General features: G+C 40.0%; 1 protein-coding gene across 1 annotated transcript in view; it reads right to left on the reverse strand.

The window, feature by feature from the left end:
• The window catches only part of Tnks (tankyrase), a 194,778-nt gene that overhangs the window by 26,389 nt on the left and 155,246 nt on the right, over positions 1 to 13,143 (reverse strand). Inside the window, exons 18-20 of the mRNA XM_004666930.2 lie at positions 11,212 to 11,400; positions 9,078 to 9,315; positions 7,401 to 7,483 (exon numbers count right to left, since the gene is read on the reverse strand). Of these exons, the coding sequence (XP_004666987.1) occupies positions 7,401 to 7,483; positions 9,078 to 9,315; positions 11,212 to 11,400 (510 nt within the window). The remainder of the gene's footprint in view (positions 1 to 7,400; positions 7,484 to 9,077; positions 9,316 to 11,211; positions 11,401 to 13,143) is intronic.

Here is a 13,143-nt window from a genome sequence, read left to right on the forward strand (position 1 = left end):
TATCTCTCTCTCAAAAAAAAAACCCAAACCCCATATATTATTATAATTCGACTCATCATTCACTATTAAATGTGTGTGTACTTGCTATATATTATGAGGGCAATTGAAGGCATTTACTTTACTGTATTATTTCATTTAACCCTCACAATAATGTACAGAAGAGTTACTAACATTTTCATGAGGCAGTTGAGGTTCAGAGATGCCATATAGGTAACACTTGTAAGGGCTGAGAGGCCTGGGTGGTCAGGTGCTTGCCTATCATGCCCAAGTCCCTGGGATCAATCTCTAGCACCACAGGTAGGAAGGGGGGTGAAGGATGTTTGACAACCCACACCTGCTTGAAAATGTTAGCTGTGTCCAGAAACACTGCTTATATTATGGCTAGAATGTTAAAATAACGAAACATTAAAAGTAGTTGCTTTGAGTTACATGCTGTTCATTTGTCCCCATTTTAGTAGATACTAGTCTTTAGCAACAGGTAAGGAATTTCTATTTATGTTCATTCATATATAAAATATTTACTGAATACTCTCCCCCCCTACCTCTGAGGTAGAGTCACTGAAGCCCAGGCTGACCTGGAATTCACTCTATTCTCATGGTGGCCTTGAATTCACAGTGATCCTCCTACCACTGCCTCCCAAGTGCTAGGATTAAAGGCATGCACTACCACATCTGGTTAATGAGTACCATTTTTTTCTTGCCTTAAAAAAATACTTTATTTGCAAGCAGAGAAATGTGTGTGGGGGGTAGGGATGAATGGACGTGACAGTTTTTAGCCACTGAAAATGAACTCTAGATGCTTTTGCCATTTTGTGCATTTGGCTTTATGTAGGATGAGCACCTTCTGCATGCTAAATATCTACATAAAATTAAGCATTTCATCTAATTTATAATACACACATATACATAATTCATCATAAATGAGTGGATCCATCAGACAGAATACTATGCCAAATCTCACCCTGTTTAGTTACAGTAACAAATAAACACAAAAGTGTTGTAAGGACTGAAAAATATTTTGGGGAATATCTGTGGGAATTCTTATAAGGTTACCTGTTGTGTCAGAGGTACCAGTAGGGATAGGAAGAAACAGGAAAAGTATCAAGGAGAGTCTTAAGAAGTAATAAGTTAGCTCAGAAGCAGGAGTGAACAGAGAGCAAGGAGGGAAGGGTGTCTCAGACAGGGAATGATACAAACAGGGAAGTTTTGGAGGATTTAAGTGATAACACCAAAGAGCCACAGATAATGTTTCTAGAGACAAAGAGGAAGGGAGAAGAGTAGACAAAGCTTGTGCTTAGCTATATCCAGAAAATCACAAGTCTGATGGTTTTTTTGGGGGGAGTGGCGTGGGGTGGGGGTGGAGGATAGTCATTTATATGTAACATATATTAAGAAAAAACTATAATCTTTAGAATAAAGAACATCTATGAATTAAAATTATCTTGCACATAAAATAAATGTCACTTCTACTAGACTTGATCTTGCTCCTAAGATTTGCTCATTTTACCTGAGATGGGGAGAGAAAATCAGACTTTTCATTGAAAAGGGATTTGTTTTATTTTGTTATAGTAGTAACAAGAACTAACTTTAGGTGCTGGGGAAAGTGCTCAGTCAGTAAAGTGCTGACCTCCCAAGCATAAGGATCTGAGTTTGATCTCCAGCACCCATATCAAATGCCAGGGTTAGAAGTGGAGATTGGAGCTTTCCTAGAGCTCACTGGCTAGCCAGTCTAGCAAAATTGGTGAGTTCCAAGCCAGTGAGAGACCCAATCTCAAAAAGAGGTAGACAGGGGCTGAAGGGATTGCTTAGTGGTTAAGGTACTTTCCTACAAATCTAGAGGACACAGGTTCAATTCCCCAGGACCCACGTAAGCCAGATACACAAGATGATATACATGTCTGGAGTTCATCTGCATTGGCTGGAGGGCCTGGCATGCCCATTCTCTTTGTCGCTCTCCCTTTCAAATAAATAAATAAAAATAAAAAATAAAGTACTTTTTAAAAAAGGAAATAGATTCAGTGCCAGGGATGGTATACCTTCCAGTGAGTTGTTGGCCAGGGAGGCCCCTAAATGCCCCCAAACATTATAGGCCATTTCTGAGGTACTTGGTTTCCCACCAGGAATAGATGGTAAGACCCTAATGTTTAAGAGTGACTCCATATATTTGGGCTGCAAGGCCAATGAGAAATCCTGCTGGAACTGAGCTGATGACCTCCTCCAGGTAGACCAGGTGAAAGAAAGCTGGAAGACACCATTCTGCATGCAGTTCAATGGGAGAAAGAGAAATCACTAGTGAAGATACTCAACAGTGGATACTGCAAGCTTTATATTTGGCCAGCCAGGCAATAGTGGCACATCTGTCATGGTAGAAACCTACTGCTCTCAAACTGGACTGGAGGCTTGCTCCATAGGAGGGAATACATCCCTGATACTGAAAGCTTAAAACAGGAATAGTCATGAGCCCTAGGGGTGTAATGCTTGCTTCTGTCTGGCTAAATGAATATACTATGCTTATCAAACTAAGCACTTCTCTTAATGTTCATACCCTTATATTAATGCTACTCTCACTTTTGGTAGAGAATCTTTTCTCTTCAGATGGAAGTAACCTTGGGATGACTCAGAAGGTATTGTGGTGCTGGAAAAAAGTGACTGTTGTGCTTGGTACTGTAATATTTCTATCATACCTTCCAAGGCTCAGGGTCTAATGCAGAAGAGGTGGTGGAAAGAACGTAAGAGCCAAAGGAAGGGCAGGCTCCTTACAATGTGCTCCCCCCAGACACAAAATGGCCTGGATATCCATGACCTCACAGTGCCTGACATTACCTACACAAGACCATCATAAGAGGAGCTAAAGATCATGACATCAAAATAAAAGAGAGACTGACTGAGATGGGGAGGGGATATGATGGAGAATGGAGTTTCAAAGGGGGAAGTGAGGGTATTACCATGAGATATTTTTTATAATCATGTAAATTGTTTATAAAAATTTTAAAAATAAAATAAAATATTATAAAAAAGAAAAAAAAATGAAGTAGAGAGTATACTTGAGGAATAACACCCAACATTGTCCGCTGGCCTCCATACACATACTAACATGCATACCACAGGCAAGCACATATCCTGGACATGTGGAAAAAAAGATTTTTTCCAATAATGTTAACAGTGAGTTTACTTGAGTCTTAACTTTTATTTACAGAATTTGAAAGAAAATCTACATAGTTGCTTCATGTGAAAATATGTAGGGTGACTATAAATACATCTGTAGTCTGCCAAATCATTGACATCTGTGTTCCAGAAATTACAATATAAATCAAGTTTGTCTTTCCCACAGAGAAAGTATTCTAGGTAGGATATTACATATACATGAAAAGCCAAAGTCATACTGATACTGTGTTTAAATATTATAGGGGTCCATATTATCAAAATGGAATTGGAAATATCTATATGGAATATGATTAATTTAGACCTTTGAAAGAATGGTGAAGGTAGAGCTGAGATACTCTGAAAGAGGTTCTCCTAGGATCAGAAATAAAACAACTATATCCACACCTCACTGGTGCAAATAGAGAAATAGAGAAGTATCTATGAATGGGAACTGAGACAGGATGTCATATGTCAGAGTCTCAGAAAACAATTTCCTAGCTTCAGCTAAATGCTAGGAATTAAGTGAATATGATGCACACACCTCACTGCTTTCACGTTACAATGGTATTTAAAAATTTTTTTTTTTAAATTTTATTTATTTATTTGAGAGCGACAGAGAGAGAAAGAGGCAGATAGAGAGAGAATGGGTACGCCAGGGCCTCCAGCCACGGCAAATGAACTCCAGACGCATGCGCCCCCTTCTGGCTAATGTGGATCCTGGGGAATCAAGTCTCGAATTGGGATCCTTAGACTTCACAGGCAAGTGCTTAACCGCTAAGCCATCTCTTCAGCCCTACACTGGTATTTTAATCAATACCACATACTCACTAAGCTTTTATAAAATGCTTATGGCAGAAATTTCTAAAGGCAAATTATGCAAAGAGTTAAACAGAATTCATTACTTCACAACTGACGCTGACAAATAGTATCTGCACATGAACTAAAAATAAACCTGATGGAAGTCAAGCATAGTTCCAATCCTAGAAAGAACAACACTGGTCTAGAGAGAAGGGACTGCAGTAGTGAACATACTAACAACAACGACAAAAAATCAATGGAACATTAATTTACTCAGAACAAAGCTTCAATGAGAAGGAACAATAAAGCAGATTTTAGAAAAGGAAAAGCTATCAACAAGACTGACAGAGGTCTAAACTATTAAGATCAGTAAGATACACATGGCACAGGAAGCAAGTTACTGAGAACAGGTAATATAAAGTTAAACAACAAACAAACAGAATACAGGCTCTAGGAACAACTCTAAACAGCTAGCTAGAGTTATGTGAATAGGGATATTTGGCTTGGTAAGGGAAGGAATTTGTGTCTGACTCCCCAGTAACCATGAACATGATATGGGATGAATGGCTATGGCTGCGCCTGGTGCTGCAGCTGAGGACCATGCTTTCTAACAGCTTCAGAATCTTGCTGCTTAGCTTACTTAAGGTAGTCTCCCAAGAAGCCTCACCTAGATAGATAAATGGCAGAAAGAGGAAGTTCTCATAGGCTTCTGGAACATGTTCATTAGGGTGATGGTTAAGTTTGTGTCAACTTGATTTAGGAATCCACAAACATTCATCATAAGTGGGTCTCCAAGGTTGCTTCCAGGAAGGATTAAATAAAGGAGGAATCATTCCCCCAGGGTGAGCCCTTCCCCCAGAGTGGGTGGCTTGTTGCTCACTGCTTTCTGCTTTCCAGCATGGACTGAAGAGCAGCATCTCTCCAGGGGACACCTCCAGGCTTCCAGTCCGGACAACCTGCTACTGTTGGACTATCTTACACTAATCCAATAAATTCCCTTTTGATATAATTCATTCTATCAGTTCTGATCCTTTAGAGAACCCTGATTAATACAATTAGCAACTAGACCATGGCATGCTTCAACAAAGCATGTCTTAAAAATTAGCAAAAAGACTTACAATCTTTCCACCTTTCTTCCTCAATGCTTCCTGAGCCCTGGCTGTCAAGATAGGGATCTATCTGATTTGCTGTTGCTTCCTGGTAGACTCTGGATCTCTGCTTTGATAAGGTTTGAGTGAGCACAATGTCTGTTGCTGCTTCCCTGGGACTGGTTTTCAGGCTAGCTGCGAGAATAGTATTGTTGTCTCTGTTGTGACTTCTGGGCCCAGTCAGATGAGGTGGAGGGGGCACACCAATAACCCCACTGAAGACCCTCAGCAGAAATGGGGCGGGGGGGGAACTCTAAGAATACAACTGCTTTACAAAAAACCCCCAATAATTAATAGTAATAACAATACAGACTACTGTGAAAACAACAGTATAGAAGCACAATTTGATCTGGAACTTTTTTTTTTTTTTTTTTTTTTTTGGTTTTTCAAGGTAGGATCTCACTCTGGCTCAGGCTGACCTGAAATTCACTCTGTAGTCTCAGGGTAGGCTCGAACTCTCAGCAATCCTCCTACCTCTGCCTCCCGAGTGCTGGGATTAAAGGCATGCGCCACCATGCCCGGCTACTGGAACTTTAATTACTTGGACATTTGCAGGTATATTTTATAGGTAAAAGAAGCAATCAATTATCTTTTGACTTACTTTTACATAGTTACTAAAGGGGAAAAAATAATTAGAATCAAGGTGTTTATTCTGTTCAATTCTACATCTGCTTAACTGTTTTGATCAGTAAAAGCAATAGAGAAAAACTTAATAAATATAATAAATTATTTAGCTATAAAAATTGAAAGAAAGTAGAAGAAAACCTTAGTGGTATAAGTGATATGAAAAAGTAAAAAGACTGGATTTTTAAAAGAATTAGATCTTACTATATAGTCTGGATTAGCCTCAAACTTACAGGCCAATGTTGCCCTCAAACTTGTATTCTCCTGCCTCAGCTTCCTATAAACTGACCATTGCAACTATATAGGAAGCAGAACAGGATAAAGTCCAGTGAAGAATTATATCCTATATGAGAAGAATTATGTCCTATATGAAAAAATTCAATTCTTTCATAAACTGTACAGAGGAGGGTGGCTACAAAGGTGAATTCCAAGATAAGCTGATTAGATCCTAAGAAGAGAAGAAGGCCACTGGCTGAGCAGTGGCCTTCACGGATGGTACATCCTAATCCCCAAGACCTGTTAGTGTTATCTTGCTTGGAACACAGGCTATTATTGAATATATAAGTTAAAGAGCTTGAGATCATGCAGGATATGTACTAAATCCAACATAGGTGTCCCTATAAGAGACCCAAGGAAGAGAAGACAGGTAGAAAAAAAGACAATGTGAAGAAAGTAATATGGACACAAGTCAAGGAGGCTCACAAGGTTCCCTAGAAACTCTGGAGGGAGCATAACCTTGACAATGTTTTGATTTCAATTCCAGGGAATACATTTCTGTCAGGTCATATGGTAATTTGTGTTGGAAGCCAAGTCAATAGATCTATAGACTAGAAATTAAGACTTCTCTTGGGGAGCAGGTTAACAGAAACCAAAAACAAATGCACGGCCAGGTGTGGTGGTGCATGCCTTTAATTCCAGCACACAGAAGGAGGCAGAGGTAGGAGGATCGTCATGAGTTTGAGGCCACCCTGAGACTACATAGAGAATTCCAGGTCAGCCTGAGCTAAAGTGAGACCCTACCTTGAAAAACCAATAAATAAATAAATAAATATATTTTTAGAAGCTAACTGGTTTTATATTCTGTAACACTTGCCCCAAGCTGTGACAAGGTTATCTTCCCTGCATTGCAGACACAGATGTTAAAGCAGTGACTGCACAACTGAGTGATGTCATGACCTCAAACACCTTTCCCATTCTGGACTGACCTGAGCAGGGACAGTTCACTCCACCTCACTAGCTGTTATTACTCATCATTTACTCTGGGCACGGTACAGAACAGGCAATCCTATGAGAAAGCAGCGTGGTAAGCACCACAGTCCTTGTGACTAAACAGCAGTAAAGAGATGAGATGAACAAATGTCATTGCTTCTTGAGAAAAAGAGAAAAATCTGAAAACATCCTTTCGAGATAGTTTCACAATCTAAGTTTGACAAGCACTCCTACCTCTGAGCTACACCTCCAGTTCTCATGGTAATGAAAGCACACAGCAAGACTGCTTAAAAACAGAAAACTCAATAACAAAGACTCTCAATTGTTGGGCAATTTTGGAAAGAAGTACAAAATATTGGGCTCCTGGTCTTCTACAGAAATGTTGTAAGTTTTAAAACAGCTGCTAAAAAGCAAAGAAGAAACAATTGTGGCCATTTAGAACTCAATAAAGATTCAAATCTATACAAAAGAGCTTACCTGTTCTGTTTCAAAGATATCCCGAAGATGCTCAAGGCCAAGGCTTTTAAGAAACTGGTTGATATTCATGTCAAGCCCAGCAACTAAAACAAAGATATATTTCAATTTCTTAGAAAGAATTCCATGAATTGAAGGAAAGTTTCAGTATTTCTATAAAGCCATCCATTCACTACTTTAGTAGGATACTATGGCTGGAAAAGGAAGCACCAGAATAGACATAAATATGAACAACATAGAAGCCAAGAAATCTGGTAGCCTTCTACGGACAAGTGTTGTTTTCCTTTTTCTTAGGATTTTGAGGTAGGTAAAGTCTCCTACACATTGTAGGCTGGCTTCAAACTCCCCAACTTCCTACACTGGCCTCATAAGGTAGTTTTCTTTATCCTTTCCTCCCTTCCTTTCTTCCTTCATTTCCTTTTGTCCTTTCTGTTTTTTGACTAAGTGTCTCAACATAGCTTCAGCTGGCCTCCAACATGAGTTGGAATCATGCCTCTGCTTCCCAAGTGCTCATATTACAGGTACATGCCACTCGCCATGCCAAGCTCTATGAAGTGTTTCTTAGAAGATAATAAGCATATGAAAATTTAGAGACCGGATATCTTTCTTAGGATTTACTGTATAGGACCACCCTATATATATTTTGGTTTTTTGAGGTAGGGTCTCACTTTAGCCCAGGCTGACCTGGAATTCACTATGTAGTCTCTCAGGGTGGCCTTGAACTCATGAACTCATGGTAATCCTCCTACCTCTGCCTCCTGAATGCTGGGATTAAAGGCGTGCACCACCATGCCTGGCAGAACCACCATATGTTTACTGTAGGCTTGGATATTGATAGATGAGCATACCTAACATCAGCTACTATAGTGTTATTGCTATTCCAGCTGGGGTTATTCAGCTGACTAGCTACTTTCCAGACAATAGTAAATGATCTCTTGCCATATTATGAAGTCTAAGCTTTATTTTCTTATTTCCAGTTTGAGAGCTCACCGGCATCATCCTACCCAATTCTTCATTAGGTATTGTCCTACATACCTAGCACACTTCCACTGCACCTTGCCTACAGAAGCATCATTTGCTATCACAAAGTGGGATCTGTCCACTGATTCCCCTATTTACAGGCTATATACTCACTGGTGTAAATTTGGAATAACTGCCAATAGAAAAAGTAAATCTGATGCACCAAAGATATAAATGTATGGGCTGGGGAAATGGCTTAGTGGTTAAGGAATCTGTCTGCAAAGCCTAAGGACCCCAGTTTGATTCCCTAGGACCCACATAAGCCAGATACACAGGGGGTGCATGGTTCTGGAGTTTGTTTGCAGTGGCTAAAGGTCCTGATGTGTCCATTCTCTCTCTCTGCCTATTCCTCCTCCCTCTCAAAAAAAATAAACAGGGCTGGAGAGATGGCTTAGCAGTTAAGCGCTTGCCTATGAAGCCTAATGACACCAGTTTGAGGCTCGATTCCCCAGGACCCACGTTAGCCAGATGCAAGAGGGGGTGCACGCGTATGGAGTTCGTTTGCAGTGGCTGGAAGCCCTGGCGCGCCTATTCTCTCTCTTTCTCTCTATCTGCCTCTTTCTGTCACTCTCAAATAAATGAAATAAACAAAAAATATTAAAAAAATAAATAAAATTTTTTTAATGTAAATGTTAATAAGCAATGGCAGGGTCTACCTACCTTCTCCTTCTTTCCTTTCTGTACCGGCTGTGCCATCCCCTGCATTGGAGGCCCCTCCCACGGCCAGCTCAGCTAATGGGCCAGTGAGGTTATCTATGCTGCTGGCAGCGGAGAGGCAGGAGGGGGTGGATGCTGGTGAAATGAGAGATGCACTCACTACAGTTGCCTGAGGTTTAAAACAAGTAGGTAAGGCCTCAGGGGGCATGGCGTCTATCAGCAAGGCGCGGATGTCATCAGCCTGAAAGTAACAGTAAAGCACACACATTACAAATTGGAGGGTTCCCACTAAGTATCAAATAACAAGTGAAGCACACACACTATGAAGGTGAAGTTACCACTAAGTGCCTAATATGTGTCAAGGCTAATTGAATGCCAGGCATGGCATTTGATCTATTCATGAAAAAGTACAGAAAGTCACTAAAAGGAAACTAGTCAATTCTCTTTAAGGAAGTATCTTCATCTAAAATGTTCTAGGTTGGAAAATAATTCATGATCATCCCAACCTTTCAGCAGCAAATGCTTCTCAAAGTAACATATAGCCTTAAGCCAAAGACCAACTCCTAAGAGCTGAAAATAAAATAGCTATAGAATAAAACTTAATTCAGTGGTTTATGTATACTACCTAAAAGTCTTAATAAGACCTTCGAGGAGCAGGATTGTAAATGCTTAGCTAAATTAAAGACCTTTTTGGTCTCTCAAGGACACTGCCCACAGCACTGACTTGAGATCCAAAGTAGAGAGGGTCCTGCTGTACAGAGAACCATGGCCATGGCTTTTGTCTGATGCAGTGGTATGTAACTTGACAGGAAACTCAAAATATTTTTAAAGGAATTGTACTTGTCTGGATTAAAAGGGATAGATCAATATGAAGAAAGGCTCATGCAGGATTCCTCAAATTCTAGAAGCAGGCTGAGTTCAGTATGGTCAAGGAAAAGAGTGGAAAGATTCAAAGGATATATAGCCAAGAGCTACAGAAAACTACTTCCTGGAAAAACTGGGCCCTAATCAAGGACATGCCCTAATTCCACAGTTCATGTCTCTGATAACATGTACTAGTCAGGATTTTAGAATTGCTAATGGCCAGTGATAGCCACCTGAATCCTCTGAATGTGAGAAAAATGTAAATAATTAGTAAATACAGAACACTATGTAGACTGAAGGCAGCCATTAGACTTTTGTGTTTTCCTCCTAAGAGGACATTTCCTCACCCCTTGCTGGTGGCTGGCCTTACAACCTACGTCACACAGCAACATCTGGGGAATGGCAGCAGGCAGTTCCAGGCTCTGCCTTTAGCAGGAACAGCAGCTTTGCCATGTTCTCTTGAGATGCAGTCATCCTAGCAAGACTACTTAATTACCATTCTGTCCTTCTAGCCACCTCTACTAAGGGCACAGGTGAGTGAAGCCATCTTTATGTTCCTGTTTCAGCCACCAAATGTATGCAGATTCATGTGGCCCCAGGTGAGTCCAGCCTAAAATCTTCCTAGTCAATGTAGAACTTTATTATTTCAAGAAGCCAAGTGTTCTGAAATAGCTTGCACTTAGCAGTATGTAAATGAGAAAGAATATAAGTTGGAAAAAATTTTCTGGCTTAAAAAATAATTATTGATTACTAGTAACTTGATCTTCAGAAAGTTTAGGGAAGAGGATATAATGATTAATTTAACAACTAAAATAATACTTAGTCACGAAAACTTAATCCAGGGTTTTAAAAATACTTGTACTAATTTTTTTCTGGGAATGTACTTTTCTTTGATTGCCTTACAGGCATACATGAATTACTATACATATTAGTTATCCTACAGTAATATATCACTCAGAAGATATATACTAGAAATGTGATTTATGGACACCATGTTTCCTTCCCTGGCTCCCAAACTAAACAGAGCATAGTAATTAACTGTTAGCTTACCTTAACAGTTTTAAATAATTAAAAAGTGTGATCTTCAAACAAATTTTAGAAGGCAGTTTTTGTTCTAAGCAAAGTAAGTGCTACTAAAGGTAAACCTGATGAGCCCTGGAATGTTATGTTATATGAAATTTTAATGAATATAACTGGGTATCTGAAATGATAATAAAGGACACCGGATATCTGAAGTGATGAATGACACTGGATGTCTGAAGTGAGTACTTACTGTTGCCAGATCTAAAGGCGTCTGGCCTTCCTGGTTCTTCATGGTCGGGTCTGCCCCATGTGCCAGGAGCAGGGCACACAACTGAGTCCTTCCTTTCTGGGCTGCTTCATGAAGAGGTGTAAATGCCCACTTATCTGTTGCATTTACACAGGTGTTGTATTTTATCAGTAATGCTGCTATGTCGACATGCTGAGAAAAAACCATAGGATGCAGAGTTAAGAAGGAAGCCAGGTAAAGTGTCACCAGTATACTCGGTCTTATTTAACAGTTCTCTCTATATGTCCCTGTACTCAATTCAAGTTTCTTCTAAAGAAAAATCATTCCTTTACCTGTATTTTGGACTTTCCTTGTTTCTCCTAGGATTTCAAACATATAGTAATTCCATTGCCCTGAAATTCTACATATTGTTTCTCCCTTTTAAAATATATTTATTTCATTTTTTGAGGTAAACCTAAGCCCGCAAAAACCAAAACTGTGCTATAGCTCAGGATGGCCTCAAACTTTCTTTCTCCTTCTTTTCTTTTTTTTAGTTTTTTGAGGTAGGGTTTCACTCTAGTCCAGGCTGACCTGGAATTCACCATGTAGTCTCAGGGTGATCTCGAACTCACGGTGATCCACCTACCTCTGCCTCCCAAGTGCTGGGATTAAAGATGTGCACCACTATGCCCAGCTGGCCTCAGACTTTCTATGACGATCTTGTGCTACTGATCATCCTCCTTCCACCACACAAGAGCTGGGACTATCAGTACACCCACCATGATCAGCTTTTTTTTTTTTTTAAAGCATCCAACATTCCAACACGTTAGATTTATCTTATAAACAAACACATAAAATGAACTTGAACCCAACCCCAGGTGCCCAGGCCTTTAATTAATGCTTTAACCCATCTGTCAAACTTATCAACAAGCATTCTACACCATAGCTTTTCTTCTATACTTCCTATTTCTCTCTAGCCTATTATTATCATCTGACCCTTATGCACATATGTGTCTCAAAGAGTCTCAGTATTTTTGTCTAGTCTGCACAAAAACCTGTTTTCTTTATTCAAAATGATTTAGGTGTGGAGATAAGAAAGGTAGCCATACTAACAGCGGAGCATGAGGTGATAAGGTCTAACTGTTATACTTAACAGAATGAAAAAGAATGGTTAAATGTTTGGAGGGAAATAAAAAGAGAGCCTGGCATAGTGGCAAACACCTTTAATCCCAGCACTTGGGAGCCAGAGGTAGGAGGACTGCTGTGAGTTTGAGGCCAGCCTGAGACTACACAGTGATTTCCAAGTCTGTCTGGCCACAGCAAGATCCTACCTTGAAAAACCAAAAAAAGAAAAAAAGGGTGGGGGTGGTTAGAAAAGCAAAATCACTGTAAATGAAAAGTCACCGATGACTACATTTGGAAGGAAGGGAGAAATAAAAAAAAAAAAAAAGGTAGATTAACAAAAGTCAGATATATCCAAAATAAAAGTAGGAATAATAATATAAGAAATGTTCAGTCAGCATGATGGCTAAATTCTGTTGTCAGCTTGATCAGATTACAAATCAGGTTGTTTCCAGGAAGGATTAAGCTAGGAAGGAAGTCCTTCCCCCAGGTGGTAGACTTCGCTTCCTTGTGGTGGACTATGTATAACAAAGCTTTGAGAGAACACATCCCCTTTCACCTGGCTGCCCTTGCTAGTTACTAGTGGGTGCATCTATCCTGCTTTCAACTTTCCTCAGTTGACACTGAAGCTGAGTTTCCTCAGCCTCCCCACATGGACTAAAGACCAGCAGCTCTCTGGGAATCCTGCAGGCTTTCAGTGCCACATTAGGACTGAGCAGCTACCAAGGTCCTCACTGACTGAGCCTGCAGGTAGCTCTTGCTGGATTGCCCAGCTCACATCCTGTAAACTAATCCAGTAAATCCAAATCCATTCCGTTGGGTCTTTTCCTCTAG

Source organism: Jaculus jaculus, chromosome 9, assembly GCF_020740685.1.
Source record: "Jaculus jaculus isolate mJacJac1 chromosome 9, mJacJac1.mat.Y.cur, whole genome shotgun sequence".
In the NCBI taxonomy this organism is placed as follows: Eukaryota; Metazoa; Chordata; class Mammalia; order Rodentia; family Dipodidae; genus Jaculus; species Jaculus jaculus.